This window comes from Cebus imitator, unplaced genomic scaffold (assembly GCF_001604975.1).
Source record: "Cebus imitator isolate Cc_AM_T3 unplaced genomic scaffold, Cebus_imitator-1.0 Scaffold45, whole genome shotgun sequence".
Classification (NCBI taxonomy): domain Eukaryota; kingdom Metazoa; phylum Chordata; class Mammalia; order Primates; family Cebidae; genus Cebus; species Cebus imitator.
This window is the reverse complement of record NW_016107360.1, coordinates 15,526,561-15,551,739: the sequence shown is the minus strand read 5'-3', so window position 1 is coordinate 15,551,739 and position 25,179 is coordinate 15,526,561. Positions and strand designations below refer to the sequence as shown.

Below are 25,179 nucleotides of genomic sequence, written 5' to 3'. Positions count from 1 at the left end.
GGGTGTGTGGAAAATTAAGCAATTGGGCTCAAATTGAGGCCAGGTGACTAAGCCAAGGGACAGGGCCACGGAGACGTGTTCTCCACCAGTGTCCTGGTCACTGGTGAGCAGTTCCCTTCATGTTGGCTATCCCTCTTCCATATGCACTGGTTCCCTGAAAATGAACAGCACAACCCAAACCAAACTAACAACAAAAGAGATGGGCACTCTCGTCCCTCTTCTCAGTGAAGGCAGAGTCCCTTTTTACCTCTGCATTATCCACCTGCGTCAACATGGAGGCCAGTGGTAATAAACCAGGTAGGAAACTAGAGAAAGCAAAGTAGATCCAAGTGTAGGATGTTACTACGGAAATCAGTATATTCTGAGTCTTGAGATCTCAGTTTCTTTTATTTTTGAGCAATTTTGTTATATAATCACTTTTCCGCACTAGGATTCAAGGCAAGTCAGAGCGCTTGACCGGGGGCATTCTCTCAAGGTCAGTTCAGAGGGCAACCAGAACCAAAAGACAGTCAAGGGCTCTATGAGTGTGGCCATGGGCAGTTACACAATCATTCTACCTCAGTTTCCTTCTCGATGCAGTGGCAGTGGTAAAAATAGAATTCTCCTCCAAAGATTGATTCCATGAATTAATACGTATAAAGTACCTGGAGCCTCAGTAAGTACTCAATAAACATTGCCAAGAATTTACAAGGATGCTTTATAAGGCATCCAAATCTGTATCTGTCTCTTCCTGGATGTTAACAGCTTTCTATTTATCTATTGTTTTTTTGTCCTGACACTTATCACAATTATAATTCAATATTAATTGATTTCTTCTGATACTTACAAATTCTATGAGAGTAGGGTCTGTTTTCTTTCCATTTGTATCCTCAGCATTCTCTCAATCTCGATTCAGGGGTCAACCAGAATTAAAGACAGTCAAGGTGTTGCAGGTGGTTAGGCATGAGCAGGGCAGGTGAAGGCTCTCCCCCAACCCACTAGAAATGTTGGGTGATGGTTAGGCAATTATTGCACTGCCTCTCTAAAAACGATAATTTGGCAGCACCAAGGAGAGGCCATTTCCTGATGGTCCACACCTGTTAACATCAAAATGTTGACTGAATTCAGGCCCCAGGAAGAAGCAACTTCCTGGGCATGAATGTTGAGAGATAAAAATGGTGACTTAACGATCTTCCAGGTACACGCCACCGGAAAAGGGAAGAAAGCCTCAGATGGGCAGGTGTATAACTCCCTGAACAGACCACAGGCGTTCACATCTCAAGGACAAGGAGGGCTCTGCGCATGCGGGCAGCTCACCCCAAGGGAAGATCATGGGAAAAAGGCGGGTTTATAGGGTCCTAGGATCCCTTCTTTTTCACCTTAAAGTGCCCGTTTGGGTCTCTTCCAAGCACACCTTCCTTTCTTTCCTCTTCCAAGGCCTGTTTACTTGTTAAATAAACTTCCATTCCTGCTCTGGCGCTTGCCTTGGTCTCTTTTTCTGCTTTATGTCCCTGAGTAGAATTCTTTCTTCTGAGGAGGCAAAGACTGAAGCCGCTACGGTCCGGTAAGGGTAGGCCTGATAACTCGGAATAACTCGGATGTTTGCCACCGGGAACAAAGGGCTCTGAGCGTGTGGCACCCAGAGCAGCGCCCAGTGCAGATTCTCGTGCACATACATGCTCATTACATGTTTGTTGAACGAATTAATTTAGTATGAAAGAAGGACTAGATATGAAATGAAAAGATTCTGGTTTGAGATATGGTCCTTCCCGGTGCCAAATTTAGGCAAGTGACTTAATCTGTTGAATTCTAAACTCTAAAAGAGAAACAATAGTGTGATGATTATGCTAAGCCATGAAACTGAAACTACTATTGACACTGAAAATCTTTGTGTCAATGTAATGTGTTACTATATGAAGAGTGAACTGCTCCATAGTAATTGTAATTGATCTGATATATAAAATTAAGCAACAGATGCCATGTATAGTAAGGTAAACCAACTTTCTGAGAGATGTCTATGGAATGTGTGCAAAACTGAAAAAAATCTGCATTCCTCAGGATTGAGTGTAATATGCAAAAATATAGCACCAATTCCTAGATTTGAAAGGAATATATAACTGGCCAATATTCGGAATTTACAAATATGGAGGTCTATGCCAATAAAATAATTTAAAATACCATGTAGTATATTTTAAGGACAACCATTAGTACTGCACGTACTGCACTGTTGCAAGGTTGAATTGCCATTGATGAGTTAGAATGGGAACTCTTCTGGCTATAACAAAAAAAGTTGACATGGTGATATGACCAGTGTGAGGAGGCAGGTTATTCATGTAGGGCTTCTTTATGAGGTTGGCATTGTGCTAGACCTGGGGGTGCTGTTAAGTAAGTGTCCTACCATCAAGTGGAGCACAAATGAGCATAAGAGAGATAAATATAAGCAAATAGTTATAGTTTCTCCAAATGGGACCTGTAAAGGTATAATTTACCAAGGATAGCAGCAGCCAAAAGGAAGAGGTCATAGGTAGAGAAAATAAAGGAGGAAGAGAAGCAGGCATTGAGTAATGTGTCTACTTGGAAAAAAAAAGAGAGTGGTATTTTTGGTGTTTTAATTAGCACTTCAGACCCTTTGAAATAACACAGAAAGATGAGAGAGAAAAAAAGAAAGACAGAGAGAGAAAACATAATCTAGTCTAGTGGTAACTGATAAGAAAGAAGACCAAACAAGAGACAGGATACACTCACTGAAAGTTACCTTCTGCAAATCTGCCTGGGAGCAAAAATCCTATTAGCAAAACCTTAATGATTTTCCGTGACTAAATCTGCAAATATATTCAATTTGTAAACATTAGCATTTAGGGTCATTTTGTGGAATGATTTTTTATTTTCTTGTGGACAAATTGTATGCTAAAGATGAGCAAAATTAGAAAAAAACAGATGCAATCCTATTATCTAGAGACTGCCATTGTCAACAGTGTGAATCATGGATAGATCTAACTATTGATCTATCAATTATCCATCTATGTATCTATCTTTTTTTATGGGAGGGGTGAGGGTTAGAAACTTGTTAAGAAAATTTAAATCTGCACAATATAAAACATAAAAGAAGGAAAAAATATTACTTGAAACCCATCACCATCAGATGGTCACCAAACTATTAACTGTAGTTTATCTCATATGTAATTTTTATGTATTATACAGATGATATGTGTAATTTATCATAAGAAAATTAGGAGATTTTTTCTGTAGGAGCATGCATTTTACTTTATGACTTGATTTTGTTGCTTAACTATAGGCCTTTAAACCACTATGTCATGAAATACGGGTTGTGTTCTCATTTTTAATAACCGCGTGATAGTCCACTTTATATGTCATTATTTATTTACACAATCCCCTTTATTGGATGTTTAGGACAGTTCTAATTTCTTTTTTTCTAAGATGGAGTCTCGCTCTGTTGCCCAGGCTGGAGTGCAGTGGTGAGATCTCAGTTCATTGCAACCTCTGCCTCCCGGTTTCAAGGGATTCTCCTGCCTAAGCCTCCTGAGTAGCTGGGACTACAGGCACCCGCCAGCCACCATGCCCAGCAAATTTTTGTATTTTTAGTAGAGACAGGGTTTCACCAGGATGGTCTCAATTTCCTGACCTCGTGATCCACCTGCCTGGGCCTCCCAAAGTGCTGAGATTACAAGCATGAGCCACCACACTCGACCAGGCAGTTTTAATTTTTCACACTTCTCTTCTTATTGCCTTATTGAGTTGTTTTTTTGCTTTTACCTTTAGTTCAATGATAAATAAAAGTAATGTGGGCAGGTTGTATTTCTGGTTTAACGGGATTTCTTCTGAGATTTTATTGTTAGGATTGAAATTGCTATCAAAATTTGATAGATGCCCCTTAATAGGTTAAGATATATTTCTTTTATTCTTACTTGCAAAGAGATTTTATTTGTTCATTTTGTTTTTTAATTATGAATCAATTACATTTTGTTATATTTATTTTCTGTATCTTTTAATATCATTTGTTTTCTTTTTAGAATTGTTAATGTAATATGCTTTATTGAATAATTTTACTGATGTTGATCCATCTTCAAATTTATGAATAAAACATGGTTCTTGTTAGATGTTAATTTGTAAGAAATCTTTATGTACTTCTACTGTATTTTGTAATTAATTGATAAATTTTTAAGTTTTTTAATATATGTTTTCAATTTTAGATAGCAAAAACTAATCAGCTTAACTGCTATTTTATGCTAAGCTTTAAAAACATTCTCTATTCCAAAATTATATTCATCTACATTTACTTCTGTTTCTTCTATATTTTGAGGGTGTTTTTACATTTAATAATTTATCTGAAATGTCATCCGTCCCAGTTTCTTTTGGTAAAGGGTGATATGGAAATATTTTTGGCACACATCTTTTTCAAAATTTATCAAGTTGATGATGTCAAGTATTTCCTTTACCTTATGACTATATATTTGACAAATTATATTAGTTTTTTAATTGTTAAAACATTTTTGATATACTAAAAACTATTTGTTCAACTATTAGTATTTTTAAATATTTTACTGCACTTACATCACCATTAGTTTATTTTAAAATTTTTGCATCTATTTTCATAAGTGATGTTTTCTGAGACATTTTAGTCAGAATTTCCTATCAGGTTTCTCTAAAATCTAAAATATGCTTGCATTATCTGAAAGACTTACATAAACAAGAAATTACCTCTTTCTTGAAAAATTGAAAGAACCAGTCATATAGCAATTTTTTTCTCATTGCTGTTCTCAGAAGTAATTTCTGATAAACTTAGTTTATGTTTATTTGTTTTTCTCCTGTGGTATTAGCTTATTTATTTTTTCTATTATGATATTTTATTAATTTTTGTTATATATGTGATATGATTAAATATTGGTAATATAGTACCAATATAAAATTTGATAACACAAATTTTATATATCTATAAATGACATATGCAAAATATATTTATCTACCTAAATTTCCTTAAATAGCATCAATAGTAATTATCTCGGATTTTAATTACATTAGTTGTACTGGTATTCCTTTATAATTTAAAAATGGGTTTGCATATTGTGTCATTTCATTTCTATATCAGTTACTATATTTCTTTTCTTTAATTTTATTTTGGTGTTCTAATTTTGTTTGTATGCATTTTCAGCTTTTTGAAAGCTTTGTGTTTTTTTCCTATAAAAATTTAGTGCTTGGATTTTACTTACCAAATCACTTGTTTCTCCTTTCCACATTATCAATTTCTATTTATCTTTATTAATGTCTAACTTCTAATTACATTTGTTTTATTGATTTAATGATGACGTATTGAGGCAAATACCTAATTTATTTTAGTTTTTTCTTCTTTGATAATAAAAATAATTAATGCTATGAATTTGCCTCAAATTACTGCTTGTGGTAGAATGCTGTGATTTTATATAAAATGTCTTTATTATTATTCAGGTTATCTGAATTCATAATTGAAACTTACACTTTTCTATACTCTTGTATAGAATGGAAGACCCAGACCCAAAGTACTGGGTTTGCCATTTTGTTTGTTTGGGGTTGGAAAGTGTTACTTTTACATTTATTATTGAATTCAAATGTTACCGCACTGCATTTATAGCTATAGAAACATGGCTTATACAGTGTGTGTGTGTGTGTGTGTGCGTGTGTGTAGACCAGGCAAAGTGGCTCACGCCTGTAATCCTAGCATTTTGGGGGGGGCGGGTGGATCATCTCAGGTCAGGAGTTCAAAACCAGCCTGGTCAACATGGTAAAACCCCATCCCTACTAAAGATACAAAAATTAGCAGGGAATGGTGGTGTGTGCCTGTAATCCCAGCTACTCAGGAGGCTGAGGCAGGAGAATTGCTTAAACCTGGGAGGCAGAGGTTGCAGTGAACTGAGATTGTGCCATTGCCCTCCAGCCTGGCTGACAGAGCAAGAGTCCATATAACAAAATAAAAAATAAAAAACCCCACAAAATTATAAAATAATCTTTGCATTTACATATTGTTAGATATTTTCATAAATATTCCAAGGACACTGGCAAATGGTACTCATTTTAATATTTTTCTATTGAGTACATGTTATCAATTATAATATTAATCTTTTTATCCTCTTGTATTATTTTATGCTTGATCTGTAAAAGACTGAGAGGAATATTAAAAGCTCCCCGACACCCCACATATTTTTTTTTTGACACAAAGTCTTGCTCTGTCACCCAGGCTGGAGTGCAGTTGTGTGATCCCAACTCACTGCAACGTCTCTGCCTCCTGAGTTGGAGTGATTCTCCTACCTCAGCCTCCTGAGTAGCTGGGACCACAGGCGTGTGCCATCACACCCATCTAATTTTTGTATTTTTAGTAGAGATGAGGTTTCACCATGTTGGCCAGGCTGATCTTGAAGTCCTGACCTCAGGTGATCCACTGGCCTCAGCCACCCAAACTGGTAGGATTACAGGCATGAGCCACTATGCCCAGCCAAAAGCTCCCATTTTTATTGTCTCTACTTCCTATGGAATTGCAGAATTATTTCTTAGGTAGTATTTTAAAAATAACATATACACATGGTAACAAAAGAAAACCATTAGGGAAATGCAAATCAAAACTACGATGAGATACCATGTCACACCAGTTAGAATGGTGATCATTAAAAAAATCTGGAGACAAGAGATGCTAGAGAGGATGGGGAGAAATAGGAACATTTTTACATTGCTGGTGGGAGTGTAAATTAGTTCAACCATTGTGGAAGACAGTGTGGCTATTTCTCAAGGACCTAGAAATAGAAATTCCATTTGACCCAGCAATCCCATTACTGGGTATATACCCAAAGGATTAGAAATCATTCTGTTATAAAGACACATGTACACGTATGTTCATTGCAGCACTGTTTCCAATAGCAAAGACTTGGAACCAACTGAAATGCCCATCAATGATAGACTGGACAGGGAAAATGTGGCACATATACACCATGGAATACTATGCAGCCATAAAAAACGAGGAGTTCATGTCCTTTGTAGGGACATGGATGAACCTGGAAACCATCATTCTCAGCAAACTGACACAAGAACAGAAAATCAAACACCGCATGTTCTCACCCATAGGCAGGTGTCGAACAATGAGAACACATGGACACAGGGAGGGTAGCATCACAAACTGAGGTCTGTAGGTGAGGACTAGGGGAGGGACAGTGGGAGGTAGGGAGTTGGGGAGGGATAACATGGGGAGTAATGCCAGATATAGGTGATGGGGCTGGAGGCAGAAAGCCACATTGCCATGTATGTACCTATGCAACAATCCTGCATGTTCTTCACATGTACCCCAAAACTTAAAGTGCAATAAAATACAAATAAATAAATAAATAAATATACACACACACAGATACACACACACACACACACACGAAAATTAAAAGATGCCAATTAATTTAAAATATATCAGTTTTCCTTTTATTAAGCTACTATCATTAACAATTCCTTATACATTTCTCCAGAAGCAATCTGCATGCCTTTCCTCCAGTATAAATATTAAACACTCATCTGTCACTTAACATCTAACAACTGGGACACATTCTGAGAAATGCACACTTAGGTGATTTTCTCATTGTTTGAACATCATAGAGTAGACTTACACAAATTCAGAAAGCATAGCCTACTGCATACCTAGGCTAGACAGTATGGCCTATTCCTCCCAGGCTGCAAACCTATACAGCATGCTACTGTACTGAATACTATAGGCAACTATAACACAATGGTAAGTATTTGTGTATCTCAACATAGAAAAGGTACAGTTAAAATATGGTGTCATAATTTTATAGGACCACTGCTATATACATGGTCTGTCATTGACCAAAGCATTGTTATTTGGTGTGTAACCATGAATATGCTCTTTTTAATACAAAGGAGTGTATAGATAGACTCTTTGCATGTAACTTTTTTTTCTCCTTTAACAACTCTATGTCTCAAAGACCTTTCCATATGAACACATTTAAATCTTCCTCATTTTTAAAAATAATGACTGAATTGTTTTGATGTAAGGATATACTATAATTTTTAAAGTAGATTATTATTGTGGGCATTTAGGCTGTCTCTAGTTGTTGGTTATGAAATTATTACAGTAAAATCTTTATGTGTACATTTGAGTCGATTGGCAGGTCAAGTTACAGAACTGGAATAAATACATTAAAAGTTGCATCCATTTAAAATTATGAGAGATTGCCAGGTTACACTTTAAAGTAATTATGAAAATTTAAATTTCAGCCAACAGTGGGTGAGTGTCAGTTTCACATTTTTACTGTTACTTTGTATTATTTAACTTTAAATTATTAGCTAATGAAATATGTGAAAAGGTAAAGTCAATCTTATTTTACCATTTTTGTGGAGCTTTTATATTTCTTCTTTGAACTGCCTATGTATTTCCATTCCCCATATCTAATAAGATCTTGTTTTTCTCATTTATTTGTAGGGGCTTATTTACAAATTGATGAAGTCAGGCTTTATATTTCAGATGTTAACTACTTGGTATGTAATAATGCATAACTGTTTTGTCTTTGTTTGTGATTTTTGCATACAGAGTCTCAATCTGTCTCCCAGGCTGGTGTGCAGTGGTATGATCTCAGCTCACTGAAACTTCCACCTCCCAGATTCAAGCAATTCTTCTGCCTCAGCCTCCTGAGTAGCTAGGATTACAGGCATGTGCCACTATGCCCAGCTAGTTTTTGCATTTTTAGTAGAGACAGGGTTTCACCATGTTGGCCAGGCTGGTCTCAAACTCCTGACCTCAAGCGATCCACCCGCCTTGGCCTCCCAAAGTGCCAGGATTACAGGTGTGAGACACCGTGCTCAGTGAAATTGTTAATTCTTAAATGAAATTTTGATAAATTTTTGAAAACCTTTTTTATTTTTAATATTTTCTTTCGTTTTAAAGTACACATTATTAGATTTTAATATTATAATCCCTGATTAGTTCTTGTCTATGTCTCACTTATTCTAGATTCAACCTTTCACAATTAACCTTCCCTGGTAAGTTTGTTGTAATAAAATAATTTAACCAAATCATTATTGTACATTTTTGCTTTTTTACATCTCAATTTATTTGTAACATTTTATTTGTTTCAAAAGCCCTAACAATAATCAAACTTTAATTGTATGTTGTATTGGTTTTATTGCTAGAGTTCACCTTTTCCATATTTCATTAATATGGAGCAGGATTCCCTAACCCCTGGTTTCAGTCCGTGGCCTGTTAGGCACTGGGCCACACAACGGGAGGTGGGCGGTGAGTGGGCAAGTGGGTGTTACCACCTGAGCTCTGCCTCCTGTCAGATCAGTGGTGGCACTAGATTCTCACAGGAGCACGAATTCTATTGTGAACTGCACATGCAAAGGATCTAGGTTGTGCACTCCTTACAATGATCTGAGGTGGAATAGTTAAGACAGTAAGAATCCAACTGCAGCCACCTCTTACATTTATGTAGTATTTCTTGAATCCGTCTTTCTTGACATTTTGTTTATTATATTCATTTCTTTTTCTTTTCCCACTTAGTTCTTAAGTAGTTTCTCAGACATCTTCTAGTTTTCAGTCATTTTTATGCATGCACCAGTCTGTCTCTTACTAATTTTATTGTATTTTAAAAATTATGTTTTAATTTTAAAAAGTAGCTGGCATAGTGGTGTGCACCTGTGGTCCCAGCTACTTGGGAGGCTGAGGCAGGAAGATCTCTTGACATTAGGAGTTCAAGATTGTAGTGATTTAGGATTGCACCACTGCACTTCAACCTGGGCTACCGAGTGAGATCCCCATCTCAAAAATCAAACAAACTATATCTATCTATCTATCTATCTATCTATCTATCTATCTATCTATACACACACACATATATATGTATGTAAATTTTTATTAGCATTTTGCTATACCTCTCATTTTTTTAAAGGATGCTTTACATCCTTATTTTTTCATTCTACTTAAAGTTATATTGTACCACTTCATGTAAAATGTAGAAGTCTTGTAGGTATATTTGTTCATTTACCAACTCCCTTATCCTTTATGCTATAAATTGTCAAGTATAACATCAACATATGGTATAAAACACTACAATACACTGACCATCTTTGGTGTAGAGAACCTCCTTTAGCAATGTTTACATTACATTGGTGCTGGTAATGAGTTATTTTTGTTTGTTTACCTGAAATTTTATCTTTATTGTTGAAGGGTACTTTTGCTGCATGTAGAATTCTGGCTCATAGTTACCATCTTCTGGTCTCCATTGTTTCTAATGAAAAGTCCCCTGTCATTCAAATCTTTATTCCCCTGTATTCAATAGGTCATTTTTATGTGCCTGCTTTAAACATTTCCTCTTATCTTTGATTTCTATCAGATTGATCCTAATATTATTTAGGTGTAGTTTTCTTTGTAATTTCTTTGTAATTATCCTACTTAGAGTTTGCTGGCTTCTTGAATCTGTAAATGTAAATCTTTGAGCAAAGTTAGAAAATTTTTTACCATTATTTCTTCAAATTTTTTTTCTCTCCACAGTTTTCTCTGTCCTTCCCTTCTCAGGCTGCAACTGCATGTATATTTGACCTTTAATATTGCCTCACAGGCTTCTGAAACTCAGGTAAGTATTTTCTATAATTTTCAAATCTTTTTCCTGATCTTCACGTTGTTGGATAACTTCTATAGATATATTAAAATTCACCAAATATTTCTTTCACTGTTTCCAATGTGATGTTAAATGAATATTGAATTTCAGAAATTATAGTTTTTATTTACAGAATTTACATTTTATTATTTGTTATAATTTTATTTTTCTTTTTAGATTTTCTATCTTTGCATTCACTGTAAGCATATTTTCCTCTATATCCTTCAGCATAATTATAATAATCGCTCTATCTACTGATTAGAATATCTGGGTTTTCTCATGGTTTGTCTTCATTAATTGCCATTTTTCTTGCATGTGAGTTATATTTTCTTATTTCTTCATGTGTCCAGTATATTTTTATTGTTCCTGAATATTGTGAATGGTGTGTTGTTTAAGGAGGCAGGGAACTTGGCTGGAATCAAACTGTAAATGAAAATCTCAGTTCACTCTTTTTAGTCTTAACAGATTCTTTAAGTCCTTTCCGTGTGTGTTTAGTTCAATAAGTAGCTAGAGATCTGAATGGATTTAAATCCTAGAATGTGGAGATTTTTCCTCCTTGGTTCTCTCCTTTCTGAGATTTTCCTCCTTCTCTTTTCAGCTGTTATCATTGCCTCAAATTTTCTTTTCTAATTTTTTCAACTAGTAAGACTGCTACTTTCTTTTTTTCATTTTTATTTTCTTTTTTGGAGATGGAGTATCACTCTGTCACCCAGGCTGGAGTGCAGTGGCATGATCCTGGCTCACCACAACCTCTGTCTCCCAGGTTCAAGTAATTCTCCTACCTCATCCTCCCAGGTATCTGGGATTACAGGTACCCACCACCATATGTGGCTAATTTTTGTATTTTTAGTAGAGACAGGGTTTCACCATGTTGGCCAGGCTGGTCTCGAAATCCTGACCTCAAGTGATCCACCCACCTTGGCCTCCCAAAGTGCTGGGATTACAGGTGTGAGCCACTGCACCCAGCCAAGACTGCTACTTTCTATTAGAGTTTTAGGATGGTGTCAACTGGGACTTATCCTCAAGCTAAAAAACTTTTAAAAAACAGGACACTCACCCAGTGCCATTCCTTCCTTCTACATGTTGAAACCCCCTCCATTCTCTGCCCCCTTTTGGTCACTCTGCAGTACCTTTTATGTACGAGTTTTTAAAATATTTTGTCCAGAGTTTATGATTATTCTCTGTGAGATGATTGGCACATTAGGATTTACTTAACATCAGAAATAGAATCAAGCATTGTATATTTTACCTGAAAGGAATCTACTCATTGAAGATGATTTTCTTATATAGATACAATGTCCTCATACAACTCACTCAGAATATTCATTCCTAAGGATTTACCATGCTTCTTTGCAATCATTCTTTTTTTAGTGGACATTTATTCAGAATAACTTCTGATTTTTGAACTGCTAAATCTTATAATTTTGCTTGGTTTGATGATTTTATAAGGTGACAGGGAGGCATATCTTGTCCAATTTGATAGCTAAGTGAGATTCTCTTGGAAATTATTACCTTATCATGTTAGTATAGTTCTGCAGTAGATTCATCTTTTTAATCCCTAGGTGGGCTTTTTACCTAGAATTGTCTGCAACTTTGCCCACAATGTATAACACACAAAGTCCTCAAGTCTTATAGAATATGAATGATAGACCTCTTCCCCTCTTCTTCCTTTTAAATAGCACTATTATATATTTCCTTTTTCCTTATATTCCCTTGTCATTTAAGTGATATTTTATTTTTGGGGGGCTCAGGGAGGGTAGTACATTTGTGGCCTTGGCTCCCAATTTTCTATATGAAGTCAATTTGTTCAAATTCAATTAGGAAATGCTTAAACATATTTTTTCTGCTAGCATGTGGAGTATTGCACATGAGAAGAGGCAATACAGTCTTAATATTGGTTTTTAACAACATTTTAAAGGTATTTGAAGAGTTCATCATGGACTTTCATCTGTGTGTGTAAAACAACAATTTACTGTCTCTCCTGATTCTGTGGGCTGGCTAGTTCAGTGTGATTTTTGCTTGGATTCTCTCATGCAGTTGCATCAGATGGCACCTGGGCTAGAGTCATCTGAAAGTTTGACTGGGCTGGACATCAAAGATGGCTTATTCACATGGAGCTCATGCAGCACTGTCCACCAGAGAGTCTACATGTGGCACCCTCATGTCACTTGGGCTTCGTACAACACAGGGGCTGGGTTCCCAGAGGGAATGTTCCAAGAGGAGATATCTCAAAAGCCAGGAAGCAGCTGAGTGAGTGGCACCAGAACTAGCACAACATCACTACTGCCATAATACTTTGGTTCTCACTCATAGGTGGGTGTTGAACAATGAGAACACATGCACATAGGGAGGGGAGCATTACACACTGGGATCTGTAGGAGGGAGCCAAGGGCAGGGACAGCGGAGGAGTGGGCAGGTTGAGGAGAGATAACATGGGGAGAAATGCCAGATGTAGGTGATGGGGGGATGGAGGCAGCAGACCACATTGCCATGTGTGTACCTATGCAACAATCCTGACTGATCTGCACATGTACCCCAGAACCTAAAGTACAGTAAAAAAAAATAGTCTATGTGCTTTCATCTTTAAAATAAAGTAACTGTTTTGTACTTTGAGGAAAAAAAAATGCATGTATACATATCTCAAAGTGATTACACATACACACATACAATTATCATATATGTATGGTAATTTACTTTTCCCATTAATTGAACTAGTTTTACTTATTTATTCTCAGTCTTATGTTTGTTTAGGTTAACAACACTATTTTTGAAAGTGACAAAATCACATTTGCTATACGATAATTCAGATTTTATCCATTAGGCTCACCTTTACCTACCTTACTTTGCTCTCTCAATTTGAGATTAAATGTAGATTATTAATTTTTGTCTAACTTCCCAAATAATTTTTTGGAATGACTGGGGCAACTTACATGGTATTAATTGACCTCTTAAAAGAATGTCAAGAAAGGTAGTTCCTATTGGCAAGGGGACCTCCAGCTTCATTGAGAAGCATTCAATTAGATGGAAAACAGATGCTTATTTTCATCTTATAAGCCTCAATGCAGGTTATGTGGTAATTACTTCGAAGTGCAGGATAACAATTTATGTAATCAGCAGGACCCTATAATTACTAATGCATAATTTCTAAACAGCATTTAGCAAAATGAGGCCTATACATAGACTTTGTAATGAAAAAGATGTGTTTGACACAGCACTAAATTAAATTAAAAATTTGCATATTTTCTTCCAGGAAACGCGCAAGCTTCATCTGCTGTATTTTGGTGGACTAATTCTGCCGAATTCTAACTCCTTATAAGACCATGGAAATACTGAATCATGATGACAACTGAATGGGGGAATAAAAACCAGGAATAGAAAAGGGTTTCCTTCTCTGTTGTTCAGGATGATAAAGCATCATTCCAAGAGAAGACTTGCAAAGCTACATCGAGGGAACCTCTCTGTCCACTGAGAGTTTAACATTAAGATTACACAAAATTTAGAATGTAAGGGCCAGCAGAGAACTTAAAATTATCTGCACTTATTTCTTTATTTCAGTTGGAAAAACAGACCCAGTTAAATGAAAACGTTTGTACACTATGAAGCAGTTGGTAGAAAGAGTAAAAAAGTACACCCCTCCCTGCAGTAAGGCTCAGTCTCATGAAATTCATTCCACTATGGAAGTCAGATCATATAGAATTTGTGTCAGACAAGCCACACATACGATTAGCTCCAGGGATATTGAACATTTCTGTGGTCTTTTAAAATGTACATTTATATTTGTGTTGCCAGTAGTTTTTTTGTTTTGTTTTGTTTTTTGAAATGGAGTTTTGCTCTTGTTGCCCAGGCTGGAGTGCAGTGGCATGATTTCAGCTCGCTGTGACCTCTGCCTCCTGGGCTCAAGCGATTCTTTTGTCTCAGCCTCCCAAATAGCTGGGATTACAGGTGCACCCCACCGTGCTGGCTAATTTTTTTGTATTTTTAGTGGAGATGGGGTTTTACCGGGTTGGCCAGGCTGGTCTTGAATGCCTGACCTCAGGTGATCCACGCGTCTCAGCCTCCCAAAGTGCTGAGATTACAGCGTGTGGCCTGCCAGTAAATTTTTAATATCTCAGAAGATGCATGAATATAGAGTATCTTATAAAGATAATTTAAGCTCTGTACATATTAAGAAAGTTAAGTACCAGTTATTTACATTCTGAAAGACCACTGATGAGATCACACACCTTGATGAATTCTTACCTACAATTCCTGAAGTCATGTCAAGGGGAATACCAGTCTCTTCTTCAAAGCTCTGGACCTAAGATATCAAAATGCATCAATCTCGTTAGAAATTTCTTGTAATAAATTCACTTATTTTAATCAACATATAATGAGTGTCTACTGGCAACTGATAAGAGGAATATGTGAGTTCCTGAACTCAAATAACTTACAGTCTGCTGGGAGGATGTAGTGTGGACAAGGTATCCATGATAAAGATTCAAAGAATTAAAGAAGTTCAGGAAAGGGGAAGATAACATCTGGATGGAAGGATCAATCCTCCTTCCGGAAGATGTGCAGTTGAAATACATTTAAATAATGTTTCTATTCTAGATTTTTTTTTTTGCTTCCAAAGAAATTTAAGTATACTTGGAGAAAGCAAGTTAATTGAGGCTTGATAAATTTACAGAAATTCAGAAAATTTAGTTGCTATATAGCGCTTACAAATTTTAGTTTCCTAATTGCTAGAGCAAAATTAATTTTTGAAATTTTAAAATAAAGTAATAAATACTACTGTATTATAAAGCTATCATTAAACAAAATAATGCATATTGCTTTTGAAACAGCAATATAGCTTATTATAGAAACGTGATACTTAGAAAAAGAAGGTAAAAAAAACAGGGCTAAGCTTCATGGTTCATGCCTGTAATCGCAACACTTTGGAAGGCCAAGGTGGGAGGATCACTTGAAGCCAGATGTTTAAAACCTAGTGAGACCCCAACATAGTGAGACCCCATCTCTACAAAAAATAAGAAGACAAGGAAACAGTTACTCTTACTCCAAAAACATTCTGAAGTATTTCTTTGCAAGTTTTCTTTTTTATACATTTATTCTGGATATTATCATGTAGTCAAAACTTTTTCACTTAAAAATCTGAAGGGGGTACTTTTATCCCACATCATAAGATTTTTTTGAAAACATCATCTTTAATGACAGACAATATGCTGTTCCCAGGAAGTACATTAGTTTACTTAACAATTCTCCCACTGTTGGAAGGTTTTCTAAATTTTGCAATTAGAAATAATGCTGAGGTGCATATCCTTGCTCATAATTCTATTTATACATGTCATATTATTTACTTGGACTTGATATTTGAATACTGAAAGCTGAATTAAAGGACATAAACATTTTAAATATCGTGGTACATATGGCCATAAATGATCTCTAGGAATAGACTAGGGATCATGAGGATATAGCTCAACTGCAATAAGAATAAATATTTCATCTCTCTTTTTAATCCTTCATCTTTTTTTCAAATAAGTTATGTTACACTAGTAACCTATTAGACCTACTTCTTAGTATTATTTTCACTGATGTTGGTAATGCAAATCAGTGCACATCATGTGCATTTTCAAGTGTAATAAAATGTTTTTACAGTGACCATTATCATGGAGAAAAATCCACTTATGGCAATGTGAAGCATGTGTTTGTCTTTTGAAAAAAAAGAAAAAAGCTCCATTAATTTAAAATGAAAGCCAAGTGTATTCCTGGGCTATTTTGCCTGAGCCAAACTTATAAATTAATAAAAAATAAAATAAAGAAATAGTTATAACTTTTGAAATATTCCCCACTTAAGGTATTGACTGACATTGCTTAATAATATGGTTAATATTCTCACGTGACTCTACAGAACAGGATACTTATACGCAAACAGGAGGGAAAGCTGAAAATTATTTATTATGGATATGAAGAAGTATCCTACCTTGAATTTACAATTGCATCAATTTTACAAGTATCAAATTCACTTAATGTATTTGGGAATTTAAAAAGAGCGGGGCTGACTCAATTTTACTAAGTAAAATTAAACATAAACTATGTTGATTTTTACATTAGAAATCTATGCACAATTTTGTTGAAATTATACTTTTGAGAAGTGAGACAAATATTGCCAAATTCAGCTTTTAGTAGGACTTTAGGGAAAGCATCATTGGTTGATCTGGAGACAAAATTTGGCCAATCATGCTTGAAATTCTGATAGCTAGATATTTAAGTACATTGGCTCTTGTTTTAAATGCCATGAAAATCTTCCAATTTCACACATATTTTTCATTTCTTATAATTGGATTTTAAAATTTAACATTGAAAAATAAATATTAAATCTGGCATTGGCTTCTGTTTAAGATGCAATCTACCCAAGCTTCATTTACTCATCCACTGTTATTGAGTGAAACAAATATTTTTCCCCAGTGAGAATGTAATGTTTTACATGCAGTTTTTATTAAAATAAAATTCAAGTAGCATGTTTCTTTTCTATCATTTTTAGGACTAATCTCTGCCTTACATACACATACAGTCTCTCATATACACAAATCCTAGAAAATACACCACAAACAAAGCCGACTATGAAGTTTGACAGAATATTCTGTGTTTCTATGAAAGCCATCCTTAGATTAAATTAATACTGTCAAATTCTTTGACAAATATTTATTTTATTTGTCAAATATTTAACAAATATTTACTAAGTACCTACTATATGCCAAAGAAACGTGAATTTGTTTTATTTTGGTGTCTGAGTGTGTTTCTACTCTCTCCCCAGAAACATACTAATATGTAGTTTTTTCTTGAATAATTGTAATTTAAAAATTCTTGAAAGTATACCAATCAAGAACTAACATTCCTTTCTTATTTATTTACATAAAATTTGATAAATTTGGTATTTGTCTATCCCTGTACTCTGACATTTAGACAGCATACTATGAATATTGTTTTCCTCTAAATCAGTCTAGTTTGAAGCAGAAGAATCTTGAAGGACAATAGAGTCTGATGAAGCTTGACAGTGGGTTAGAGTTTGGTGAAACTTTTTGTTTGGGTCCTAGCTAATAGCAGATTGACTTGACATTCTTTATAGTAATTTAACTATTGGTTTGGTAATTAATCTTTGCAAGGTTAAGTTTAAAAAAAAATTTTTTTTAGTGCCTTCTCAATTTATCCTCAAGTCAGGGCATTTGACCAAAGGTATATTTTTTTCCTCCTTTTATAATTGTTATTTATTTTAATGCTACTATTAAAATTCAGTTTAACATTTTAAGGTCCTTTAATTTTTATACAAGGCATATATGTACAGGAACATACATACACATAGATATTAGGAACATTAATCTACATATTTTGAAGTAATTTTGATATCTTTGTGAGATACAGATATGCCAATAATCATATTCACCTGACTCAATCCTATTATTTTAAAATTATTAAGCCTTACTTTCTACAAATTTCATTATCCTTTCAGCCGCCGGGCTGGCTAAGAATGCCTTTACTTGCTCCTGGAATACTGGAAAACATGTCTGTATAGTAATGTACAGGGTATCTCTAGGGCTGGCTCTGTGCCTACCATCTTATGGTTTTAGTGCCCATCCTTGCCACTTCTCAGTAGCTTCCTTTCCAAGGCAGATTCTGTTACCAGTTCTGTGCACATAGAGAGCTCAATGGAGAAGCAACTCCACTTTGGAATTTGCATGTAAATATCCTGCCCTACTTTTGGATAATTTAGATGAAAGCAGAGAAAAGCCTTGTTCTTCCTTTGTAATTACTTATTTGTAATTATATTACAAATAACAGAGTTAACAACAAGTTAACTCTCAATCCTAGTTGCCATTATGAATAGACAAATAAGTGGACATTTATATGTATTTAAAAAAAAAACTCTGAGAAGTACAAGTGAGAATGTCATCTAAATGAAGGTAAAAACTAGTATAAATGAATGAAGGTGGAGATAAAGGAGCAAAAAATGTGCGTGAAATGAAGGTCAAGCTATGTGAAAATCAGTACGTCCCAAAGCAAACAAATAAACAGCCTACTAACACCCTAAAATAAAAATCAAACCCAAGTCCCTACTGCTTTGTCTAAGGCGCTGTGTTAGGCATTGTGGGGGAAATATTTCCAACACACATCTTTGGTCCTAAAGGAACTGAGAGTCTTTTGAGGAAGGTAGCATTGACACACACTCAATCTCTAACATAAAGAGCTCACACTGCTAAAGCCATGAGAACAGAGAAGTGGTCAAGGCAGGTTTCACTGAGTGGGAAGTAGTTGAACTGATTCTCAAAGAAGATAAAACACGAAAAGTTAGAGTAGATAAAAAGCATACCGAGGTACATAAAACAATTGACCAACACCAGAGTCAGAAATGACCCATGGACACAACTGTGAGCAAGAAGAAGGACAGACATTGGAGAAAGCAAAGGCTGGTTTCCTACTAGTTTATTTCCAGCAAAAGCAACTAGGGTGACTTTAAATCGCTGAACTCACTCAGAACACTAAGATGTAATGCCGAGGAATTAAAAGATGAAGCGGTGAAATCAGGGCTGGAAAACAAGGGTGTCATGGTGTAGGTTATTTCCCTTAGGAAGCTGGGCACATTGGTGCAACACTGACCTCTTCCATTTCAAACGACTCTGGTCCTTTACCCGCAAGACGAGACAAGCTCTTGAGTCTGTTAGTTTGAAATAAGTTCTCCTTCTGAGTTCTTCCCTTGACTGACCCCTCAGACTCACAGGAAGAAGGAGGCTGCTTGGCCAATGTAGATGAGCAAGCCCACTGCTTGCCCAGAAGACCACGGGGAGGATGACGAGGTAACAAATCATCACAGGCTTGGAGAGACTGATGTTCTACTGACTGAGACAAATGATTTTTCTTGTGGTTGATTGAAGTTGCTGCTAGCTCTGCTCCACACTCCCATGGTTTTGTGAAGGGGATAAAAAATTCATCTTTCATCTTGAAGGACTCTGATGCCTCTGAGCTGCAGTCCCTCCTGATGTGCTGCTTTGAAGCTCTCCTCAAGAGTTTACCCATTCTTCTGCGATGCTCTTTGGCCACACTCACTGAGGTTCTTTGCACACTTTCTCCTCTAGTTTTCTCTTCAGCTGTGTTTTGCAGGATGCTGACATCATTCAGCAAAGAGGAGAAGGCATTGGTGACATGGTCCAGGATTTCCAGCTGTCGGAAACGGCCTGCACAACATAAGAAACACAAAAGTTTTAGGCTGAGTCTTTTTGCTGAAACTGTATTAATGTAGTAAAAACTGAAGTGTCAGTTAACATAAAATTTTCAAGATGGGAAGGACTTTAGGCTCTTGAAACTCGAGTTTTTCTCAGTACATGCCATTGCTATTATGAAGATGATCTCCCTATATAATGAGATTTTACTGTGTTATGGGGAAAGTGAATAGCTTTTATATTTAGTTGAACACATATAACTATACAGATTCATATATGCCTATAGTTCTTTTGTGTTAAGTATTAAAAACTGTAGGCATGGGTGAATCTGTATCTAACACATATTAAAGAGTGAACCTAGTGCTACCAGTATGAGGCTACCTGAATATTTCACCATAGCTCTATGTCATGTAGATCCCTGCCATCACTTTTATTATCCCTGTCCATACTCTCACCAGAGAGTGTGGAAGGATCATGGCATATAGAGTCAGAAGGCCTGGATCCAAATTCCAGGTCTAATATTCACTGGATGTTTGGGCTCAGAATAAAATTAATATATATACACTGCTAGACCCATGCCGGGCACATAGTAAACGGCTAGTCTTTTCATCTCTCATGTATTTTCACATCTGTCATGAGCACTAAAGCAAAATTGTGAAGACATAATGCCATATAAGTATCAGTGGTTAAAATGGTGGTTATAAATGAGCAAGACTCAGGAAAGGAATATATTCTCTTCAGTCTTTCCAGAGAAGACAGCCATTAACGTAAAAACCCATTTGTTCTTCAAAACAAACCAGCTCTTCAAATTGTTAAGGCTTTCTGGATGATCCAGCCTCAATCATTTGGGCCATTTGCAAGTATAGTATTGACTTAATTAGCATGTGGGAGAGATCTAATGCAGCAAGGGCTAATGTGAGAACATACTGCCAGTTTGAAAAAAAAAATGGTGGAAAATATTTTTAGTGTCTCAAGATAATAAAACCATTGTAATATACATGTAATGTTTTGTTTGTATTTCCCAGCCTTCTCTTAATCACAGTGATAGCATGTGGGGCTGCAAAACTCAGCGAAGGTCAAGGACCACGTAGATGGGCTAGGATGCTGTTCTCTGTTGTGTTTGCACCATCACGGCAATGTCCCTGACTCTCTTGAGCCAGTGCCTACCTCTTTCATTTACCTAAAAGAAGGGATATTAACTAATCATCTTTCTACTCCAAAAAAATGTGATCGATTTCTCAGAGGATTGTGATATTTTTCCAAGACCTATAGGAACTGTGGGGGTTCTAGATGTTTCAGAATAATTCTTATTACATTTACCCCTTCATTAAGCTGTAGTTGAAACTAAATCTCTTTTGTGATCCAGAGGGTACAATTGAATCATAATTCATCTTTTATGGTTGCCTTATATCCATCCATAGCAGGTTTTTATATTTAGAGTAAGACAAAACCTATCAATTTAATTGGCTAAGTCAATTCAGAGAACACAGTAGTCTGAAGTGTAGGATAAGAGTTTTCTTTTATTTTTGCCTCTGGGTAGATTAAACAATAAACTAATTGATTCTCATCTCCCAAGTTTAAACATTTTGTATTGACTTTGAATGAGATACAATTTTCCATTCTATCTGTTGAACAGCCAACTAGCTTTATTATTGTTTGTTTTATATTTGACCTTCTCGGCTTCCTTGAATCAAGTGTTACGTTGTAGAAATATGAGTGCACCAGGGATCACAGAATAAGGGGCCAACTCCTAGTTTCTCTATAATCCATATGTCAATTTATTCGTGAAATGTTTACTTCATAGAAGCTCAAACACTACTCAAATATAGTAAGTGTTATTATTCTCCTGAAATGAATTGATCAAAGAGTTTGCACTTTTGTGCTGCTTGCAAGAGGAGATAATAAAGAACAACATCAACTGTGTCTAAAAAGTAAAGAAATACTACATTGCAAAACCTTCAGCTTTACATACTCTTTTTAAAATAACATCATTGCTGAAGTTTTGAGACCCATTTTACCCACATGAAAACGGGAGAAATAGGAGCTAAAATGAGAACTCCAAGCGAAGTCCCTGTTCCAGATAATTGCTTGAGAAAAACACTTTGTCTCACATGACTTTCCTTTTAGTGAATTTGTTTATTTAAATTAACTTATTTCAGAATCAGAATTTTGTCATTTTCCCCCTCAGAATTCCTCAAACTCTGTAGTATAGAGAAAACCTTTTTCAATGCTTCTCCAAGAGGCCTTTTGTATTTAAATGGTTTTAAAATGCTGCACTGCATCCCTTCTAGGAGACTGAAAGTGCACCTTAGCATATTAAATCAATCCTGTAGTAAATAAACCCATTGAACTGCAAAGCATCTTTCCCCCATATTATTTGAGCACAGTACAGATACCCACAAGAACATCCTTAGTAATGTCCTAGAGAAAACGATTACATCAGCTGAAGAAATATAGCAACATACCTGATTTCTTCTAAGGTTTAGACATAGTTACATCAGGAGACATGGCAGATTAGTAACTAACACTTATAGCTCAAGATGTAAACAATAGTATTCTAAATCTCATAGATGAGGAAACTAGGGTTTCACCTAATGATTCATGATAATCCTTGTCATGATAACCAGATTCTGGTTACTCTGCCTCCTGGGTACGTGGCTATGGTACATATTAGTGCTGCTCACCACTACTGCAAGCTTTCCTCCTTCTGGGCGATTGGTAGGGTTGTACATTCTCACTCACTTGGACCTAGGTGTGGCTATGTGACTTATTTTGGCCAATGAAGTGAGAACAAGGCATGCTGTGTGTAAGTTACAAGCAGAGGATTTAAGAGCTGAGTATCATTCTCCATTTCTCCCTTTCCCCTTCATTGCAACTAGTGAGGTTCCAGATTAGAGGCTAGATTCCTGAGTGAGGGCAACATGGAGCAAATAGATACTCCTTTCTCCCAAACATTCCAACTTCCAATGACATATAGGATGCCCAAGAAATCCATCTTTTGTGTGTTAAGTCACTGGAACAGAGGGTTTGCATGCTACTTCACACGATCTCCTTGCTGACACTGTGGCCCCCCTGCCCACTCATTGACAATGCTGAGATGCCAGTGCCACAGGGACCTTGCTTACCATACAATGTGGGGTTCTCAATGTCCATTCGCTGCTTTTGAGCTTCAAGAAAAACACGGATGTTGATCCCTCTGGCTGCTGAGCCACAACCAAGGAATCTGGCTGGGATTTGCGTGCAGATGTCTGGCTCATCAGCACCAAACCCCAGATCCAAGAGAATCTCCACTGGATCTTTCTCCCAAAATTCCAGCCATTCAGGAATGCTGTAGTAAAAATATGAATATCTTTATACAGAAACAGTTAACCCAATGCATTTTTTTCTGGTTACCCCACCCACCCAATCTCCCAGATATTGAGGGAAAAGAGGATCCTAAATAAACAAATGGTTCATTCACTAGCGTTCCTATGCTCTTACTTAAAGGACTGACTGGCACCCCCACTCAGGGACCACTTGCCTGTATTTTGCATCCAATGGAATGAGTTTACTTAAATGGCTTCCCATTCCACAACAGGCACATGGTAAATTAGATAGGGCAGGAGACTGTGGGACAGACATCAGCCAGAGGCAGTGCACAGACAACCACAAAGAAGTGGTCACTGAAGGCAAGAAATGAAACAGAAAAAAAATCTAAACAGTAGCCTTGAAGAAGGATATTTTAAAAGAGCACCAGTCTGCGACATACTCAGCAACACAGATCAGGATATCATTAAATGCAAACTACAAGGACTGACGTTTACAAATAATGATTGTTAAGTCCCTAGGTAGAATTAAAATGTGTTCTATACTATTTTTGTACTTGGCTAAGAAAAAAAAAATGTTGTTGCCAACTTGTTCTGGTCCACTTTGGCACTTTAAATAATAAACATCAATTAGCTGGAAATTAAATTTACCATTTTTATTAAAATTATATATATTTTTAATTTGATTTGTGTATATAAATATCTAAATCATTTATAATTTTATAATCATATACATATCACAATTCTATATTTGTTATGTTTATAAATATAAATGGTTATATTATGTATGCCAATTCATCTCTGAACTTTACCTGGGATACTAAGCTAACCCAGGAGATATGGGAGTCTTTTATGAACTCTATGGGAATCAGATCTTTTGACAAGATTTTACAAGGTTTGCTTAGCTCTTTTGTTGAAGTTTTTGTTTGCTTTGTCTTTACATGCAATACTAATGAGCCTATTTGAGATAGTTTAATTTTACTATAATGACTTCATAATTAAATTGGATTAATTATAATTCATTTACTTAGCCATTTACACATTCAACAACAGGTACCTATCTCACTGGGGATGTCCACTTACCAGATACCACCAGTATCATGTTCACAGTTTATTTTTTTCTTTAATTATTTTGTGTCATTTTTTAAAAACCTGATTTATTTATTTTTAATTGACAAATAATAGTTGTATGTATTTTCAGAGTACAGTGTGATGTTTTGATCTATGTATACATTGTAGAAATACTCAATCAAGTCAATAAAAATACCCACTACCTCACTTGTGGTGAGAACATCAGAAATATATTCTTTTAGCGTTTTTGAAAAACACAATAAGTTATTATTAACCGTGGTCACCATGCAGTGCAATTGATTACTGAAACTTATAATGTGAAGTGGAGATGGCTAGATTTGGATAACTTAATCATGGAATTAACAGGGGAATCAGGAATGCCAATCACTTGATTACACTGACACAGCCACCTGAATATAAAAGAGGCTGATGGAAGAAAAAAATTCTGGTAAGAAATCTAAAGTGTCCGTGAAAGATCTAATCTGTGATCCTATTGACTTCATTGTACAAATGTTTATCTTACCCATTTAGACATATATGTATTGAATATCTGTCATGTTCTAGGTTCTATGCCAGGTACCCATGGCACAAAAATGAACATAGTTCCTGCTTTCCAATACTTGACCAAGAATATAAGTATTGATTGGTCATTAAACATATTTTCATATCATTGTGAAAATATTACTAACTTTTTAAGTGATATTTAATGGTGGAAGAAATACACATGATATACTCACTTTGTTAAAAATATTATAATCGTACACATAATGCTCTCACTCCCCTTAGCTGTTACCCCTACCAATCCTGACCCTCTTTCATAAATCTATATGTATCCTTGTTCAGACATTTTCCTATGCAGTTACATACATATTTTATAGTTTTCACTTGTTTATTTATAGTAACATACTCTATGTACCTTCCTGCTCCTTGCTTTTTTTTGTCTTAAAAAATGTGGCATATAGATCCTTCTAAGCCAGTATGTGTATCTCTACC

General features: G+C 35.8%; 1 protein-coding gene across 7 annotated transcripts in view; it reads right to left on the bottom strand.

Annotated features, from left to right (window-relative positions):
• The window catches only part of ITPRID1 (ITPR interacting domain containing 1), a 112,643-nt gene that overhangs the window by 45,444 nt on the left and 42,020 nt on the right, over positions 1-25,179 (bottom strand). For all 7 annotated transcript variants that reach the window (XM_037737951.1, XM_037737952.1, XM_037737953.1 and 4 more), the window contains 3 exons: positions 22,936-23,138; positions 19,251-19,825; positions 14,859-14,916 (listed from right to left, as the gene is read on the bottom strand). In XM_037737951.1, coding sequence (XP_037593879.1) covers positions 14,859-14,916; positions 19,251-19,825; positions 22,936-23,138 — 836 coding nt within the window. The remainder of the gene's footprint in view (positions 1-14,858; positions 14,917-19,250; positions 19,826-22,935; positions 23,139-25,179) is intronic.